Source organism: Danio rerio, chromosome 1 (assembly GCF_052040795.2).
Source record: "Danio rerio strain M-AB ecotype USA chromosome 1, GRCz13ab, whole genome shotgun sequence".
Lineage (NCBI taxonomy): Eukaryota > Metazoa > Chordata > Actinopteri > Cypriniformes > Danionidae > Danio > Danio rerio.
In genome coordinates this window covers 27,869,002-27,889,434 of record NC_141021.1, presented here as the reverse complement: position 1 = coordinate 27,889,434, position 20,433 = coordinate 27,869,002, and the positions used below count along the sequence as shown (strand labels likewise).

At 36.4% G+C, this 20,433-nt stretch overlaps 2 protein-coding genes across 13 annotated transcripts in view; one reads left to right on the top strand and one right to left on the bottom strand.

Moving 5' to 3' along the window:
• The window catches only part of g3bp2a (G3BP stress granule assembly factor 2a), a 31,952-nt gene extending 17,080 nt beyond the window's left edge, over positions 1-14,872 (bottom strand). For 2 of the 5 annotated variants that reach the window (XR_015475775.1, XM_087235745.1), the window contains exons 1-6: positions 13,815-13,964; positions 13,268-13,387; positions 13,094-13,175; positions 12,846-13,019; positions 10,795-10,885; positions 9,435-9,537 (exon numbers count right to left, since the gene is read on the bottom strand). Coding sequence is in view for 4 of the 5 variants with exons in the window: in XM_087235745.1 (XP_087091871.1) it covers positions 9,435-9,537; positions 10,795-10,885; positions 12,846-13,019; positions 13,094-13,175; positions 13,268-13,362 (545 nt within the window). In the remaining variant the exon portion in view is untranslated. 5 annotated transcript variants of the gene reach the window in all.
• On the top strand, positions 3,889-20,410 carry ints12 (integrator complex subunit 12). Of its 8 annotated transcripts, XM_087235513.1 has the most exons (10): positions 3,889-3,923; positions 4,055-4,159; positions 4,514-4,795; positions 5,854-5,912; positions 15,527-15,688; positions 15,783-15,967; positions 16,362-16,521; positions 16,606-16,758; positions 19,583-19,724; positions 19,902-20,410. In XM_087235513.1, exons 5-10 carry the CDS (start codon positions 15,560-15,562, stop codon positions 20,204-20,206), a joined length of 1,074 nt encoding a protein of 357 aa, XP_087091639.1. In that variant the 5' UTR covers positions 3,889-3,923; positions 4,055-4,159; positions 4,514-4,795; positions 5,854-5,912; positions 15,527-15,559; the 3' UTR covers positions 20,207-20,410.
• Positions 20,411-20,433: the final 23 nt, after the last annotated feature.

The window sequence follows — 20,433 nt, the reverse complement described above, 5'->3', positions numbered from 1 at the left end:
CCTCAGGACATTGATGCAGTACGAAAACATTTGCAAGACTTGTTAGCAGCTGGAATTATCCGAGAGTCAGAATCCCCCTTTGCCTCCCCCATAGTAGTTGTAAGAAAGAAAGACAATTCTGTACGTCTTTGCATTGACTTCAGAAAGCTGAACTCACAAACCATTAAAGATGCCTATGCCCTGCCTAATCTGGAAGAGGTCTTTTCAGCACTAACTGGTTCGAAATGGTTCTCTGTCCTTGACTTAAAATCAGGATATTATCAGATTGAGATGGAGGAAGCTGACAAAAGTAAAACTGCCTTTGTGTGTCCCTTGGGGTTCTGGGAGTTCAATAGGATGCCCCAAGGCATTACCAATGCCCCAAGTACGTTTCAAAGGCTGATGGAAAGATGCATGGGTGACTTGAATAGGAAAGAGGTATTGGTCTTCATCGATGATCTGATCATTTTCTCTGAAAGTTTAGAAGAGCATGAATCAAGGCTGATGCACGTTTTGAAAAGGCTCAAAGAATATGGACTGAAGCTATCGCCTGAAAAGTGCAAGTTTTTCCAGACTTCTGTTCGATACCTTGGTCATATTGTCTCAGAAAATGGAGTGGAGACTGATCCAGTGAAAATTGAGGCCCTAAAAACCTGGCCAAGACCTAGAAATCTCAAAGAATTAAGATCTTTTCTGGGATTTTCTGGATACTATAGGAGGTTCATTCAGGATTATTCCAAGATAATCAAACCTCTTAATGACCTCACAGTAGGGTATCCACCTCTTCAAAAACGTCACCTACAAGAGAACAAGAATAAGCAATATCTGGACCCCAAAAAGGAATTCGGAGACAGATGGAATCAGCCCTGTCAACAGGCCTTTAACATGATTATTGAGAAACTCACCTCTGCACCTGTTCTGGGATTTGCAGACCCAAAGCTTCCTTATGTTCTGCATACTGACGCCAGTACCACTGGGCTCGGGGCAGCCTTATACCAGAAACAAGAGGGACAAATGCGGGTCATTGCTTTTGCAAGCAGAGGGTTGACAAGAAGTGAAAGCCGGTATCCAGCTCACAAGCTAGAATTTCTAGCTCTTAAATGGGCAGTCACATCTAAATTCAGTGACTATTTGTATGGAACAGAATTTGTGGTCGTAACTGATAGCAACCCTTTAACTTACATTCTGACATCTGCAAAGCTTGATGCTACCAGTTATCGCTGGTTGTCAAGTCTGTCCACTTACAATTTCAAGCTCCAGTATAGGGCTGGAAGTCAAAACTGTGATGCAGATGGCCTTTCAAGACGACCACATGGTGAGCTTTTAGATGACCCTGCATCTCAGAAAGAGAGAGAGAGAATTAAACAGTTTACCCTTCATCATTTAGATGAATTTGGAGTTGAAGATTCTCTTATCCTCCCAGAGGCCATAAAAGCCATCTGTGATCGACATCAGATTGGAAATTCCTCAGATAAATGCAAATTTTCCAACCCTTCCATTGCCCTTGTTGAGTCCTTAGCCCTGCATGCAGATGTATTACCAAATGAGTTTGAACAAGAAAATGAGCATGGTCTTCCAGTCATTCCTTACCTGTCTAACGAGGAGTTAAAGAGACAGCAGAGAATGGATCCTGATCTCAAATTCATTATCGATTGTTTACAGCGGAATGAAAAACCTTCTAGTTCAAAAGACCAGTCGCTTGCTGTTACTCTGTGGATAAGGGAATGGAACAGATTAGAATTAAGGGATGGATTGCTTTATAGGAAGAAGCAAGATCAGGAAAGCACTCACTATCAATTAGCCTTACCTGTAGCTTTACGTGGAACAGTGTTGAAGAGTCTCCATAATGATATGGGACACATGGGCATGGAGAGGACACTTGACCTTGTCAGGACCAGATTCTTTTGGCCAAAAATGTCATCATCTGTGGAAGAGAAAATTAAGACATGTGAGAGATGTGTACGTAGAAAAGCCTTTCCTGAAAAAGCAGCTGAAATGATGAACATCAAGACTACCAGACCATTGGAGTTGGTCTGTATGGACTTCTTGTCTTTAGAGCCAGATCAGAGTAACACCAAAGATATATTAGTTATTACAGATCACTTCACCAAATATGCGGTGGCTGTGCCTACCAGAAACCAGAAGGCACAGACTGTGGCTAGATGTTTATGGGAAAACTTTCTAGTACATTATGGATTTCCGGAAAGACTGCACAGTGATCAAGGACGAGATTTTGAGTCAAGCCTCATCAAAGAGCTATGTCTCGTCGCAGGTATACACAAAGTGAGAACTACTCCTTACCACCCAAGAGGAAATCCAGTGGAGAGATTCAATAGGACCCTTCTCCAAATGTTGGGTACTCTTGAAAACAAAAAGAAGTCGTGCTGGAAGGAGTTTGTCAAGCCTTTGGTGCATGCCTACAATTGCACTCGAAATGATGTAACAGGATACACTCCCTATGAACTTATGTTTGGTAGACAGCCCAGGCTGCCAGTCGACTTAGCCTTTGGGTTACCTGTGGATCGTTCTACCAAATCCCACTCTCAGTATGTAAAAGATCTGAAAGAAGGTTTAAGAGAGAGCTATGAAATTGCCATCAAAAACTCTGCAAAAGTAGCCCAACGTAACAAGCGCAGATTTGACAAACATGTGGTTGTTTCTACTCTTGACGTGGGAGATAAAGTCCGTGTGCGAAATTTGAGGCTAAGAGGCAAGAACAAACTGGCAGACAAATGGGAACCAGATGTCTATGTAGTTATCCGTAAAGCTGGAGATCTCCCAGTATATGTAGTCCAGCCTGACGGAAAGACCGGTCCAGTTCGAACTTTACACAGAGACTTACTTCGACCTTGTGGATATTTGTCTGAAAATGAAATTGAAGAAATGAGTCCTCCAAATGTTCAACGTAAGCCCAGAACTAGGTCTAGCTCTGCTCTAGAATATGCTCCCAAAGAACATCAAATGAGTGATCAGTCAGAATCTGAGGATGACTCTCTATATATTAGAAATGCAGGACGCCAGTTGGAATCCATTACAACGACTGTGTTACCTTCATCACAAAGTCCAGTGCTTGTAAGGAACTTACCTGGCATAGAGCCCATTGAACCACTCCCTGTCGTGGTGAACCCTGAAAAAGAAACCTTACCTGATTCCAGACTAGAAGAAGACTTAACAGAAAATCAAAGAGATGATGTCAATGAGAATTTCTTACCTGTGCTGAACCCTGCTGATATTGACCCCAAAGAAATTGAACCTGAAAGAAGTGGAAATAGTGTTGAAGGACAGATCCATAGAAGGGCGCTTGAATTAGATCCTGTTGATGTATCCCATTCTAATGATCAAAATCCACATGTCAAAAATGTTTCAAGTAACCAGCCAATAGTGGATGAAGACCTAGATACAAGTGGCCCTAGACGCTCAAAAAGGCAATGTAGACCTCCTAATAAGCTTGAATATCATAAACTAGGAAATCCCTTGACACTAGTCATTCAGTCCTTACTACAAGGTCTGAGTTCTGCCTTTACCACATCGTTAGAAGAACCCATACTCACTAGAGATCAGCCCTTTGTTGTGCCAGACCCTTTTCCAATTGCAGTGACAACCCAACCCCGTACATGCCCGAGGACGTGCCTGAATTCAGGGGGGGAATGTGTAACCCAGGTTACTAGTGGGTAGTATACAGCAATAGAGCAAATAGAAATATAAGGAAAAAACATTGGCAGAATACTCGATTAAATAATATACATTAAAATTATTTACTTATATAAATAATTTATAATAGAGTATTATACAGCATTCAAGGGAATAGTGCTTTAGAATGACATCATCGTGCCTTACACTACAGCAGCAGATCAGCTTTCCAAACAATAACAAATCTCGCTTGTCTGTTAGCTTGTGTTTACCGTTGCTATGGTGATTCAGTGTTCGCAAGGGAAAGCAGAGATGTAAGTTGTTATATTAATAACAGCAGAAAACTATTAGATTTACATCTTTTAATGTTTTAATGCGTATTAACTGTGAAAATTGACCATTAATAAGATGCTGACATGATTTCAATCATATATTTTTAATGAAGGATTGAGAGAAAAAGACAAGATTTGTCTCTGAGAGTGAAATCTGCACACGAGTGCCACCTGGAGTTTTCCTATTTTTTTCGCTTTGATTTTGAATGATTTCCTTGGTGAGTTCGTGTTTTTATTATTTATTATTGTATTCATTATAACATGATTTAAACTAGTGTCGAAAAATGTGTTTCATTAATTAACCATTTGTTTGGTCTAGTAAAAACAAAGTATTATACAGAGTATTATACAAGTGATTGTGTAAAGTTTAAGTGAGAGAGTTTAAGTAAAATGCTGTCATTTGTAAAAAGAAAATGCCAAATAGGAGAGAGAAATAGGAAAAACACAGAAATTCAGCAGAGAGAAGCATATACATGGTTATTTACTGTTGCTGTTTATTTAGAAATGTGTTTATCTGAGATAATGCATACACTGTAAAATGCTAATGGTTTCTTTGGCCTTGTGTTTTCAAGGCCAGGTTTTTTTTTTTTTTTTTTTCTTTTCCTTGGTTTTGTTCGTTTGTGCATCTTCTTCTGATTTTTCATCGGTGAGATGTTCTATTGACGTCAGTTGCTGGATGTGATCTGCTCTGGATTCGAATTAATTGAAGTTTGAACTCTTTTCTGGATTTGGATTGTCTCAACTTCCATCGGTGCGTGTCTAATTGTGGAGTTGGACTGGCGAGCCTCCCATTGAGTGGATTCTTTGGATACACCTGTTGAAAAGATACAAAGTAAAACCTATTCAGCGTCATGGTAGGAGTGTAAATTTACAACACACTCACAAGTGTAACATCCTGGATCTCTGGAACTGAATTTGCAACCTAGTTGTTTTGCAAAAGAATCTTTTTGAAAGTTTATCACCTTTACTGGACCTTTGGAACATTTTGAAATGTTTTAAGTGAATGTTTTATTTTCATTTTTATTTTATTTGTACATTGTTCCTTTAGAGTGTTCATTCGTTGAAATTTTTGAATCTTTATAGAGAGAGGTTAACTGATTTAAGAAGGGAAATCTTGATTATATGTTAAATAATAATACAATTTTAATATTGTATTATTAACTTACACTTGCAAACCTTTAATATAGTACTGTTATTAGCATATTAATATTATATTATTGTTATAATAGTAACCAAAATATAATATTAGCCTTAACAATAGAAAAACAGAAAAAACAACAATATTAACTTACCTTATTAGTGATATAGCCTGTGAAGAAAGAGAAGTGTTATTAGAGAGTGTAAATAAGATTGAGGTCATTAGATAAGTGTGAAAAAACCTAGAATTTGTTTTATTTATTTATTTTTATTTATTTATTTATTTTATATTTCTGTGAACATTTTACAATACAATCTTTTAATATTCTTACCTCTGTGTCCGAGTCCTTCACTGTTGTTGTATCTTCTCTCTCTTTGGAGGAATTTAGACTTCTGAGCATCTGGTCCATTGATTAAATCTTATAATACATTTGTGTACCGAGGGTTACACAGTCAATAGCAAGTCACGGCTTAATGGGCTATATACATGGCAAGTGTTGTTCTGCACAGCAATAAATGCGTGTTGAAAGGTTAATGGGTCGGTTTTCAATGTAATCATTGTAATTGAATTCAAATATAACTGCAGTCAGTCGAATAGACCTAAGAATTTATTTAGTTATTCAAGGCTAAAACAAGATGAAAGCTGTTTAAACACAAGCATCTTTAGGAGCAACAGACAAGCTTAAAAACCATTGAAAAAACTATGGTAAAATTAATTTCTGTATTTTAAATACATGGTGTGAAAATAGTATTTAATGCAGTGCTTCTTTTGCAGGAGGTGATCTCAATCAAGCTGTCACGTCATTGATTTTAAATGAACCAGATCTTAATGCGGTGAGTTTATAATAACAGGACAGTTCACCGAAAGTTCCTGAGTGGGCTTATTCAAAATGGCAAGTCTCTGTGCATATACTCCATTCATTCAGTCCCAATTTACTTTAAGGGTGTACTCGCACTAGGCACGGTTGCCTTGATTTTTACCTTCTGAGCCAGAGCAGACTTACGTCATCGATGATGCGACAGTTCAGTTTAACAGAAAGAGAAGCGCTCTGGCTCATTACAATGGAGATAACTTTAGTCAGTTTAGTTGAAATTGTTTTGTATTATTTTCATTTGTCATTTTTTCATTTATTATTTTCATAGAGTCATTTGGGATGCGATGACGCAGTCAAATATTTTGCTTAATAAATGTACCACTTTGATGCTCATAGATTTTGTATTAGGTGGTTTGCTGAAGCTGGTAGCTGACGTGCAGTGAGGGGTTTGCATATTTGATATACTATGACACACAAAGGGCTTGACATTAACACCTGCCAGAACGCAAAACGTGGGTAGATTTCAGCAGTGGCTCGTTAGACAGACACCCCCCACTAGCTACTTTGGCTGGTTAAAAATATTTTTTTAAGTTGCCAGAGCTGCCTCTTCCCTGAAGATTAGAGTTTAAGACTGTTAAGATCTTTAGTTTAAGACCGGTCGTCAAGATGCATGAAAAAAATATATATTAGAATTAAGAAGCAGCACATTGATAACTGTTCGCGTGAGCAAAAGAAAGCAGGTGAATACTGAATGAGAGGGTGATTGGGCACACGTTGAGACACAGGCGATCCTCGCTCACTGACACTGTGGGCGAGGCACAGCTGATGAGAAGCACGTGAGTGCTTTAAATCTCCCGCTTCCTTGCGCAAAACAACTGTGCCTAGAAACGCAACTGGTGCGATCGTTTCTTTGAAACAGATTGAAAAAAAGAGGTAACACTTTAGAATAACTATCCTTTATAACTAGTTAATAGTCCATTAATAAACTGTTATTTAATGAATTATAAAGGACTTGTTAAATAAAAGTTAATAGTTTGTTAATTATTTATAACTGTGCCTTATAGATAGCCAATAGATAACTTACAAGCAGTTAGTTAACAAGTTATAAAATGACTTGTTAACTGTATTTTAATGATTTATAGCTATACCTAATAAATTAGCAATAGATCATGAACAAGCTGTTCAAGCTGTTAAGTCATGTATAACTCATTAACTAACAGTTTATTAATGGACTTAACTAGTTATTACGGATAGTTATTCTAAATTGTTACCACATTTCTTTAATAGAAGATTAACTTCTTTAGTCTGGACAAACTACTGTGTATAGTTTTATAGCATTTTTTTAATTGGCAATTAATTTTAAACAACATTTTAGTTGATTAAAAGTTTATGCTTACAGCTATATTTAGCTTGTTTTGACTAAAATTGTGGCAAGGAAATAATTAGTTGAAAAAATGGTAAACCCTTAGTGTTGAGCCCTAAAAAGTCATGTGAAAAAGTTAAGGAGGCATGTGGACATGACACACAATTTAAATCAAGTAATTTTGGCAAGCCTAAGTGTAATTTATGCATATAAAATATATTTTCCTAACAACAAAATTGTGGCTAGTGAAAATGGTGAGCGACTAGTAACGTTGGAAAACTACTAGCTACTGTGGCTGGTGATGAAAAAAGTTAGTGTCAAACCCTGACTATGACTGTTCACATTCATTAAAAAGAATGAATGATTAATAAATCCATATGAAACAGTCACTGAAATGTGACATTGCAGCTTCAGTTTTGTGCCCAACTTAACTTCTGACCCTCCTCTTCCAACCAGGCCATCTGAACTGCACTCAGGCATGGTACAGAGCACTCACACTTGTTAAATGAACTGTGATATGGGGGTCAAGTGAACTGGGCCTGTTCAAATACCGACACTTGTGGTCAACTCGTCTACTTAAATGACATCTTTCTTGTGTTTGGCAAGAGCTCAAGTGGGATTGAAGGATTGAAGCCCCAAACAAAAATAAACGTGTTTTCATCTGTTCAGTAGTTGCTATAACATAACTTCTACTTCATATGGCTTCTAATTCACATAAAAAGTACATAAAGTTACAAAAACAGAAATGTACAAAACCTTTGTATGAATATTAAATGTAAAACTTTAACCAACTTATATTTAATTTACATAAATTAACAGTAGAATGCTTTTACTGACATCACCAAACTTGAATTGTAAGCACACACACGATCCTGAATGCAGTCAGATGGCATATGCTTACTACAAAATGCCAGGTATAAAATCAGGTAGAGTAGATTTAATGCATGCCGGGGTATTGAACTAGTTTCTAAAACCTGGGACAGTGTTGCTCATTTTCTGTTACCAGTACCTGCTCTAAAGGGCCAACATTGAAACTGTGGGTTTTTGGACAGATCAAGTTCATTTTAGAATGAATAGAACATAAAATGTAACTCACGTAATATTCATTAATTTGGTAAACTGTGGTATAAAATCACGATTATAACTGTGCACTGAAAAGGTTTGAAAAACCCTGATAAATAGAAAAACCACCCATCCATACAGGGATATTTCTGCTTTCAAAGATGTTCAAACTGCATTCTAATAGGTTTCATTTTTACAGTTATTGTTTTCAACTCCTCAGACACACTTCTGTTTTTTTCTAAAGTAAGTGAAATACTCAATTACTGTATGTCAGCTTGTGCACTTAGAACAACAATTACAATATTTATATATGATAAATAGCACACACCTCTACATTACACTACTGTGAAAATGAGAAGCAGGTATTCAAACAGAGCTGGGAATGAAGATTTTCAAGAGAACTACCCCAAAGGTGTAGAGTTAGCATGGACAAGGGTGATGGGCCCCCAGCAATATCCACCAATTAATAAATCGGTCCCCACCTATACTTTAATACCAATAATTTAATAAATAAAAGTCTGTCAACAGTCATCAAACTAAATGTGCAGAAAGGATTAAATCATGTTCTCTACTCAAGTCCTACCTCTTCCAAACACACATGACACTGTGAGTAGCTGCGTCTTTCCCTGATCTCATGTAAGGTTGTAGCTAGTTTGGATGTAAGCAATGCCAAAACTGCAATTGAAATGACACAGTTCCATACGAGACATACTGTGCACAACATGTGTAACACATAGGTGTCAAAGTCACTTGAAGTAAAGTTAGTTTTATTTAGACCTACAATAATAAATATGATAAAAAAAACTGATTCAAAAAAAAAAAAAAAGATTACTGAATCATAGCTTGCTCCCTTTCCAGCAGTCAGCATTTGTTTCTCTGCAAAGCCTGATATCATGTAAAATCATGTCATGTGACTTTTGCAGCATAGGACACAGTTATTGACATGTATAAGATATAATCATATTTTTAAATGTGTAAAAGAGAACTTATGCTGCGGGAGGGGTTAGATTCATAAGTGCACACAAATATCTGCTAGATTCCTACTGGACTAAGAATCCTCTGTGATTTTTAGCTCAAGTAGGTTTTCATTCAAGTTCAAACTGAAATGTGGGTTACCTCACAGGATGGGGTTCATAGCAGTTTGCATTACTGGGACTGTCCTGGAGGGGTTCAGGCGATGGTTGTCTGTCTTCTGGCTCATCCGTCTCCTCCTCTGACTCTGTCAGGGTATATTTTGAAAAAGGTGAACCATTGGGTGAAAAAAAAAAAAAAAAACTAATAAACAAACAAGCTAGCAAACACCATCCATAAGGCAAAATTAATAGTTTATATGGTTTTATTTCCGGTCATCCACACAGAAATAAAGTTGCGTGAATTCCAAGAACAATTTATTTAGACTCAATTTGAGGTGCACATGCAATAATTAAAAATGTTCTTGTTAACTCCTAGTTCTAGTTTGGTTTGTCCAGCCCCTTCAGACTTTCTTTGCAAAAAGTAATAAATAAACAAAAGTTTTTTTTTAAGATATAACAATGGCGTTTAGTATACAGAAGTATTTTCCTTTGTTCAAACTGTATCAAAATAAATGCATAATGTATCTAACAAGACTATTACATTTTTACAAACATAAACATCTAAGAAAGAGGTACATAATAGATCAGATTCATTAGGTGAGAGATTCATTAGACGATTTGTAAAGCTTTGATAGAAAATGGTACTTACGCCAATTTGTAGTTCATATAGAGAGAGATTTTTGAGTGAAAAAGAAGTTTCTAGCTCAAATGCAGCAGCAGTGCTGATGTTTGGACTATTGCAATTTTAATCACTAGTTGCTAGGCAACAGTACATCACATCCATTTCAAAATGACACAAAATATAAATAGCCACAGATCATTTATGCAAGCACGCAAAGTAAAGTGAAGTGAACTGAACCAATTGGATAAAAAGTTCAAAGTGAATAAAGAATAAATGCAGACACAAATGCAAATCACGGGTCACAAGTGAATCACAAGAAGAATGTAAATATGACTTAAAGGTGCAGTTTACCCAAAACTCTATATTCTGTCATCATTTACTTACCTTTTACTTATTCCAAACCTGTTTGACTTTCTTCTGTTAAACACAAATTAAGATATTTTGAAGAAAGCTGGAAACCTGTAACCATAGTATCAACTGTTTTCTACATTGAAAGTCGATGGTTTACTCTTACCCAACGAAGGTAAAAGGTTTTTAGCTTTCTTCAAAATATCTCCTTTTGTGTTCAGCAGAAGAAAAAAATCTTCAAGGTTTTGAGGTAAATGTTCAACTATCCCTTTTAAAGTGTAACAAGGTTAGAACAGCTTAGCCAAAAACAACTGGGTGGAAATATCAATGCCAAGACACGCATGCTACAATTCTTTTTTAGGATAGCCTGCCTATAGACGCTTTATCTATGAATCAAAGTAAATGTAATAATCTTTAATAATTCTCAACAAACCTTCATCAAGTTCAGCCTCAGAGTCCCCAAAGACCTCGTCCTCATATCGGAAGATGTCGTTGTGAACATAAAACTTATTTGCGACAGAACCCTAGACACCAGTTAAGACAAAAGTCAGTAAATTTAAAGAACAAATTATTATTAAATTGATCATTTAAATATTACTATGCTTATTATTAATAATTCATTGATGAACATTCTTATTATTTTTTTTATTCGTGTTTTTTATTTGATGACAATATTCAGTGTTTGTCGTAATGTATCTGTTACAGGCCGCTATAAAATACACTATGCATGAAAAGGTCTTTTTCCAAGTAGATTTGTTTTACAAAAAGAAAACAAGCCTAAGAATACTTAATAAAATCTTTAAATATATTACATGTTGTAAGATCAGGAGCATAAACTGCTAGTTCTAGTTAAAGGAATCAATCAGTAGCTACTAAAGGGATAACTCACCCAAAATTAGACACTAATAATCATTTACTCACCATGGTATTGTTCTAATGCTGCATGCCCTTCTTACATTTTTAAGAAATAATAGCTCAGAATTTTTTAAACTGCCCTGCTTGTGTTCTGTGTTCAGGATCAGGCCAGTTAAAAAAAGACCCACCTCTCACTTACAAAAGGTCAAAAATTTGTCTCATTCATGAGATCATTTGTCTAATTTTGACTGCTATGCAATCATAAATTGTGAAAATAATCCATCGAAAAAAGGGTTTAAGACCAAGTGGAATCCTTGGCTCTTGGCTTCGATGTGAAATCAGCTAATCAGTTTTGATCAATGCAACCAATCATTTTTCTTGAGTCCAACATCCAGCCGAGCAAGAAAACATACAATCTGATGTAAGTGAAGTCATCTTTCACGGCTGCATTGTTTTAAATGGAAAAAAACATTTTACAAACAGCTTTTATTCCAAATCTTGGTCCTTATTCCTGAAACAAATAAATTACAAATAAAAAGGTATGAAGCACCAAAAGGGACCCATATAATAATTTATTTAAATACTATTTTGGTGAATACTGTTATTGATAAATATTAAAATATACTTTTTTTAAGATAGAAAAATTGAGAAGCTCTACATTACTATTATTATCATCATCATCATGTTTTAATTTGTATTATTCAAATGGCTAAATGTAGACTGAGAAAAGTTGAATGTGTTGGCCAGTTTGTTATTTGCCTAATAAATGACAACAGACCAGATTCTTATTTTCTTATTTTTTTCTAATGATAATATGATAAATTTGTATTTTAAAAATTGTTCATATTTCTTTGTTCTAAATCTTTAGGCAATGTTTTTGATACATCAAAACATGTGGTTATGAGGACAACTCGACAAGTTAATTCAGCTGAAAGTAGTGCTTACAATGTCACAAAAATGCACAATTGAATAGAAAATGAGGAGAATATCCCAAAAAAGGTCTACTTTTTCAAGGAAAAAAGAACCACCCCTTTAATCAGGCTGGCTACGGGCCTGTAAATAATGGTAGTTAATAGTAAAAAGTATTTTTTGGGGGGGGAATATGATAGCGAGACTGACACTGTCATCAGCTGTTGTATATTCATGACAGAAAACAAGATTTTAATTGGTCTTTGTCTAATAATCTTGATTTTGACTGGATTAATCTTGAAACGGTGTATGGTCCTTTTTAGTTATTTTCTGGTCTAAAAAAGGAGAGGGCATTCAGCATTACAACAACACCAGGATCAGTTAATGGGTTTGGTTAAACAATCCTTAACACAGACAACCTTAATATAGTGGCTGTTTACACAAGTTAAGACCTATAGCAAAGTGAGAGTTCAAATCTCTTTTTTAATTGAGACTTTATGGGTGTATTTGAAAAACAAAACAAAACAAAAGGCCTTACTTGCTTTCTCTTACTAATCTGACAGAGCTTCAATAGTTCTGCAAAGAAATTCCAGTGGCCAGATGTGCAAATCTCCATTCATACTCACAAATTCAAGTTTGTGCTTTAACAAATTAAATACTAAATGTTGGATGAATTAATTAAAATATGTAATAATAATGGTATATTGTAATCCTACACACCTCTGGGGCCAGCACAAATGTCTGTAGGAATTTCCTCATGGGTTGTCCATTATTGGAAAGCTCTCCCATCACCTGAACAACCACACCATCACTCAGCGTGGCATGGGCATCCACATGCCGGATTTTAGTGTGGCATTCGCTGAACTGCAAGGACATAACCTTTTTGTGTATCTCCTGTAGATGGGAAAAACAAATGAGTAGACGTACAATTCAGCTTACCTGAACACACAACAATCTTTTAAACTTACTGCTTGCCCATAGACTGCTTCTGAAAGTTTCCCATTCGAATCCAGTCCGCCATGGACGTAAGATGAGTTTCGTCCATAAAATCTGCATCACAAAAATGTTTTGAATAACTTGTATTTTAATATGATAAAGCCATGTGAGGAGACATTATGAAATTATGATTTTGTAAGGCATACCTGTGCAGAAAGTCCGGTGCTTTATTTAGCAGTGTGTAATACTGTCTCACAAACTCCCGCCCTACCAGCAGGGGACTGGGCTTCTCCATCACCATTTCCTTCCTAAAAAAATATTTTTTTCTGAAAGAAAAAATATTGTTACTGACAACCACTGTAACAACAACAATATATAAACAAACATAAACTACTGACAAAAATAAAACAATTAAGAAATAAAAAAAAACAGGTCACTTTCACTTTTGCATTTTCATTTATGTATTTAAATGGAATCAATACTCCAAAAAAAAGGCTTTAAATGCATCCCGTGTCATTTATTATAATCATGCCTACATGAGGGCTGTATTCAATGCAATTAGATAACAAAGAAACTGAGCATTTTAACTTTACAATCTGAAATCTGTCAATAGCGTCACAATCAACCTTTATTACCCGCATTCACACAAATTTATTTATGACTGATCAGAATGAATCCAGTTAGACTAAATAGAAGTGAAGCATGTCGAAATCAACAAAATGCTTAGAAGACCTATAGATGTGTGGCACTTACCTTTTTTCTGGGATGTATTTGATTGGTCTAAGTGACTGAATAATTCTGAAAAATTATTCGATTCGTCTGATATATTTAGAACAGCTGTTTTAGTGACAGCGCCAGCTACTTGAAACCACAGAGAGATAGAAATAGCATCTATGCGGTGTTATTATTGGAAATGCTGCTGTTTGGATTCTTATTGTCTAACCCCTGCGATCTGGGACAAGAACCCCCGTCACACCAGAACAGCCAATCAGCTTCTTACACTCGACAACACAATTATGACGCTCCTACAACGCATTCTTTAGACCCCTGTCAACAACGCCATAACGGGCAAGATATGCCGTTAAATTCGCGCAATAAATGGTCTTGGATGGTTATAGAACAATAAGGTTTTGAGAGTTTGTTACGAGACGTTATTTACCTATTTGGTCAAGGATATTTCAATTTTACGCACTACGTAGCATTTCCTTGTGTTACATTTATTAGTGTCCGGCTGATATTTTTAAGCTGGTTGATAAGCTCGCATTCCTGATGATTTTAATATATTAATACATAGTGATATTTTTAAAATAATTTGCAGGCTGAAATTTCATGTCGAGGCGCTGTTGGTGAAAATGACGGCGGAAACGAAGCGCTTATGTCGGTATGATTTAGTAGAAACACAAAAGCGTCATTAGAAAGAAATAAAAGAACAGTCGGCAAACATCATTATGATCACCAGTTATCCAGTAGGGGGCACTTGGTGGCTCAGAATGCAAAGCGCTATCAAGCCATCAAAATCCTGCAGAGAAATTTAAGAAATTTACAAATGTTAGTAAATAGAAAACATGTGTCTAAGGCAAGTCCATTAATTTCTAATAATTTGGTACATAATTCTCACCAACAGGTTATTTTTAATCTAACAATAAGAACTGACAAGCAGTAAGAAAAACAACAACTATCACGTGACAAAACCGTTGGCGTGTTGCTTCATCTTTTATGTGAGCAATAGTTTAAATAGGACACTTTTTAAAATAAATATTGTTTTTACAAACAATTTTTAAAACATGCCAAAGAGAGATAAATTAAAATGTAAATTAGCACAAAAACAGAAAACAGATTCATCCGACCAATTAGAGACAACCTCATGGCCACTAAGCCACGCCCTATTGAGGTCCCCATACTTTTCAAGCGCTTTCTTTCTACTTGCTCTATTTTAATTCGATACTATAGTCGGATCATTTCAAGCATTGCTAAGTTAGTTAATTTCTGCTAAGGATAATATCTTGTTTTTTTTTTACGGTTTATAAAAACGTTCCTTAAACAAAAGCTTGAGCACAATCCGGTGTCAGTAAGTTCATGTTGCTTTTGTTAGCTCAGAAAGACTAGATATTGTAGAGTCTGAAATGAAGCTTTTCTAGTGTTATCCGAGAATATAACATCGTAAACTCCATAAGTAGAGGGCCGGGTCATTTTCTTATGTTAAATTAGATAATAATCGCTAAACAATGGCTGGGACAGTAAGTCTAGAGTTAGACCCTATCTTTCTGAAGGGACTGGGGTATCTTCACTCCAAGAGCAAAGACTCGGCAGAGAAACTCAAGGCCCTGCTAGATGAGTCTTTAGCCAGAGGCAGTGACTCCATCTATAGGAATTCAATTAAGGTGATCAAATCAAGAAGGTATTATTTTTTTGTTTTTTATTAGTAGATTTTAAAAAAAATATTTAACTCGTTATCCATTGAATAGGAAGCTGAAGTGAGCAAAGTGTCATTGCCAAAAATGACAAAACAAGACTCCAAATCCTCCTCAAGTTCCTCAGTGTCATCATCCATCACCACCAGCAACAGCAGTAAATCAAGCATCTCAGAGAAGTCCAAGAAAGAGAGCGAGAAAAGAACTTTGGAAAAAGTCAGTTTGCACTAATATTCATTTATGATTGTAAATGTGACATGACTGGAAATTCTCAGCATAATTCACTTTTGAATATTTGTATGATTTAAAGATTAGGGTTGATCCTGGAGAAGGAGTGGAGCCGCCTAAGAAACCTCGTTTAGAGAAGCAGGACAGTCATTCCTCTCCGATTGCTTTTCAAACCAAGGACATTCCCATTCCAGATTTCACAGATATTGATGAAACCAACGCTGATGACTTTGCCATGGAAATGGGTCTTGCTTGTGTGGTTTGTCGGTGAGTGATGCCACTTCTGATGGAGTTTTCTTCGAATAAGTAGCTATATGTAGTGGGAATGTGAGTGTGTTAAAAGTTACAAAAACACACAACTATTGTTGTTTACTAACAGGCATTAATTTACTCATAAAAATCTGTATTCATTTGTTTGTTCAATATTCATCAGTATCTTTCTTTATGTTTATCAGAAGAAAGATACTTCAACTAAAGGTTTAGAGCAAGTAAAGCATGAGTAAATGATAATTTATTTTTTGATGTTATTTGTGAGTGTTAGATAAACTTTTTTGGATTTTTTTTTTTGTGTCATTACACTGATGTCGTTGATGTTCTCTGAATCTTTAATTTATTTTCGGCCATTTTAATTCGAAATGTATCTATATTTCTCCTCTCTCAGACAAATGACCGTCACTTCTGGGAATCAGCTTGTGGAGTGTCAAGAATGTCATAATCTTTATCATCAAGAGTGTCACAAACCTCAGGTTACTGACAAGGATGTGAATGACCCGCGACTGGTGTGGTACTGTGCTCGGTGCACCAGGCAAATGAAACGAATGGTGGGAAGTGTATGACAATGAATTTTATGCGTATCACTGAAATAATAATGAAATATTAACTGTTATGTGTTTTTAATATCTCAGGCCCAAAAGACTCAGAAACCACCACAAAAGCCAGCTCCTGCTTTGGCAACAACAGTACCTTTGTTGAAAGATCCGCTAGTCAAGAAAGCTGAACTAAAGCCAAAACCTGAAACGACAGGTTCATTCCAGGCCTTTAAGAGAACAGAAGTAAAGGTAAGTGTATTCACAGCAGCATAGCAATATTAACTTCTTTTCAATGATCTGATCACAAGTGGTCAGCAGAAGGTCATTTTCACCTGGTATTATCTTAGGTTATAATGTGTTCAGACTTATCTAGATCCATTCTTTTCATTTTGTTGTTTTCTTCACATTGTTCACTTTAACAGCATATTTTGATTACATTTTTATTCCTAGTCTTTTGATTAAAATCAAATTTAGTATTACTAGTCATATTACTAGTAGTATCTATATTCTACTGTAGATTTATTTAACTAAATCTAATAGTTGAGTTAAATCAAATAAATTACACACATCTCAAATTTCTAAGCTTATTATATACTTCTGGAGAACACACTTATAAACATGAACAATATTAAGGTTTGAACAAAAAAGTATTTTGGTGTCGCTTTAGCCCTGTGCAATGGCAAACCGAAACAAGTTCAAGTCTATTCATGTCTAAAACACCAAGTCTACACAAATTTACATTTTTTAAAAACTTATTTTTATAAAAGCGTAAAAACAGGCGAAAGACCATTTAAACCCCAGGCACTGTTATGGCCCGTTTCCACTGAGTGGTACGGTACGGTTCGTTTTGGTACGCTTTTATGGCCGTTTCCACTGTCAAAAGGCATACCGAACCAAACCGTACCGTACCACTTTTTCGGCACCCTTTCGAAAGGGTCACAAACTGCAGAAAGGGTCCCAAAAGGTGGAGCTACATGCGCAGCTGAATGCTATTGGTTAATAGAGATACGTCATTTGTAGACTCCACAAGCCAGAATGTAAACAAAGGACCTGCCATGTTTAAAATACACAGCGAGAGATTACACAAAATTATATCTACATATGCAGCCATAGTCGATCCGGGCTCAAACAAACCCTGTCGCCGTCTTGTTAAACAGCCACAAAGCCATGGAGAAGAGCAGATTTACCCTGTGCCGCGTAGTTTTTTTACGAGCCAGTCTGAAGCCTGAGTGGTTTCACTTTTTTTCCTTGCGCTCGACGCGCGTTATCTGAAATAACTAACTTCTTTAGCTGATAATAATAACATGCGCTTGATTATTGACAAGCTTTGGAAACCCGATCCTGTGAGAAGCTGACAAACGCGAGAGTGACACATTCAGAAAGAAAAGGACAAACGCGGGAGTGGAGCGCGGATAAAACGGCGAAGCCAAGGAGCACGTTATTTCTTCAGCAAACGTGAACAAACTGCCTAGTTTTAAATCTTTATTATTACATTTTGGACTAATATGAACTGGGAATGATGGAATGACTCTCTAACAGAGGCTACATGTGCTGCTGAAGATTACAGACACAGATGAGAGGTTTTCACTGACTAGGCTATACTTTGTGTTGTTATGAACCTAACTAACGACGAAATGTCTGCTTTGTGTAGTTCTTCTGTAGTTGGTAACATATCGGAGACTGTAAGGGGCTGTATGTGTTCATATATGTTCATTTATTTATTTATTTATTTAATATAATTACAGACGTTATAGTAGGCTATTTTGCACTGTCATTGATCTGCAGTTATAATCAACTCCTGTTTATAGAAAAGTTAGTAATAAACATTTATACACAAGTATTTTTGTGTGTAAAGCATCTGTTTTATGAGAAGCATCTGTTTAATGATATGTGAATGACCTGTGCAGCTTTATTGTAGACATTTTCTTGAGCGAAAATGACGTCGACTGAAACTTTGTCATACACCACGCCCACCAAAAGGGTACCCTTGGTAGTAAAACGCAAGCCTGATAAAGGTGACCCGTACTGACCCGAACCGTACTGTACTGTACCAGTCAGTGGAAACGAGCCATTTGCAGCAAGCTAGCACAGACACTCTATTAAGAATACTGGGGTAAAATACATTTCCATGTTTTAAAGACATGGCACGGGAAAAAAAATGTAATGCAGTGCTTCTTGCTTGGGCTGACACCCACTTTATATCATATCTCAATCAGGTAGTGAGGTTTGCTGTTTTGTTTTTATTTAAAGAAATCAGATCTTAAATGCTACAATTTTGTATGGGATGACAATTAATCGGAAGCCTGATGTAAAATTAAAAGTACATGAACATATATCTTATTATCATCCCATACAAATTCACTTTAAGATCTCATTTCTTTAAAAAATAAAACAGCGATCTTCAATCCCTGGTTGTATTTTCAATGGAGTGTCTGTGCTAGCTTGCTGCTAATTACTTTCTTTTGTCTCTTTTTACGCTTTAGCAACCAAATGAATGCTGAAGTCAATTTAACTGATTATATTTGAATTAAATTACAACATTGAAACTGTAAAAGGAACCTTATGAAATTAAAAACAGTAAAAATAAAGCTCCCACTAGAAGTTCATCATTGGCTGAAAAACACTAGCTGTGCATATACAGTAGTCAACATTTGAAGTGGATCATCACCTTTTACCAAAGTTGTCTCAAAACTATTGAACGACACCCATTCCTGTCCTAGGACGATTTTGAAAAACGTTTTTAATTCACTTTGAATGTTGACTACTGTAGTCTGTTCTTATGTTATTTGTTCCGTTTCATACAGTTCCCACACTTTTTGAATCCACAAATGTACATTTTAAATCAACAGTAGATTTTAGTTCACTTTTCATCATTTGTCTTATGATCATATGTCTGATAAAGATCATTGTAGTATTTTAGCATGACTTGTGTCATGACATGAGTGCATTGTAAGACTTTAAGTACACAATTTAATAAGAGTTGCAGAGTGCAAACCCTTGATGTTAAAAAGCTGCTTTTTTTCTTATAATACATCTCTATTATTTATTTAAAAATCTTTTTTTCCCTGTGCAGGCAACTGCAGCATCAGGAAACTCATCCAGCAGCAGTAGCAGCAGCTCGTCTTTGCCTCCGGGTCTTACAGGATGGGCCGCCTTCACCAAGGCAACCTCAAATGTAGGACCTTCCAGCACCAAGTTAAGCACCAGTCAATCAGGTAACAGTAAAACATCCCCAGCTGCCTCAGGCTCCAAACCTGTGGGTCTCTCTGCTCTGGCCAATGTTAAACCAGCTCTGGCCACTAAACCTTCAGGGGGAAGCAGTGCCGGAAGTGGCAATGGAAACAATGGCTCTGGTACGGTACCCTTAAAAGCACCTCCTCCGCTTACTCTAGGTAAACAGGTGTTGAGCCGCTCAGCGAGTGGAGATAGTTTGGGGAAAATGACTGTGACGGGATCATTGTCACCTGGAGCTGCACCTTCTAGCAGCCTGGGTGGCAATGGTGGGTCAGGAGGCAATGGAGCGGGCAACGGTGGCAATAGTGCTGGGAGTAGCAGCAGCAGTGGCAACAACAACAACAATGGAGCAAAAGCCTCGGCTGATGGCAAGGCACCCACTTCCCAAGAGTCTCAGCTCAATGCTATGAAACGCCTGCAGATGGTGAAGAAGAAAGCGGCACAGAAAAAACTGAAGAAATGAGGAGGAAGTAGGCAGAATGTCACGATAAAGAGCACGTCAAATACTGTTTTCAGATCGCATACTTGAATTTAAATGTTACTGGTCGTTCTGAAGCGCTTTGGTTTGGAGATGTGTCTCTTTCTTTCTAAACCAGCCACATTACTGAAAACAAGCTGCTCCTTTTAATGATGTGTTGAATAAATAACACCTTTTTTAAAAAAGAAATTCTTGTTTTTTTTTTTTTTTGA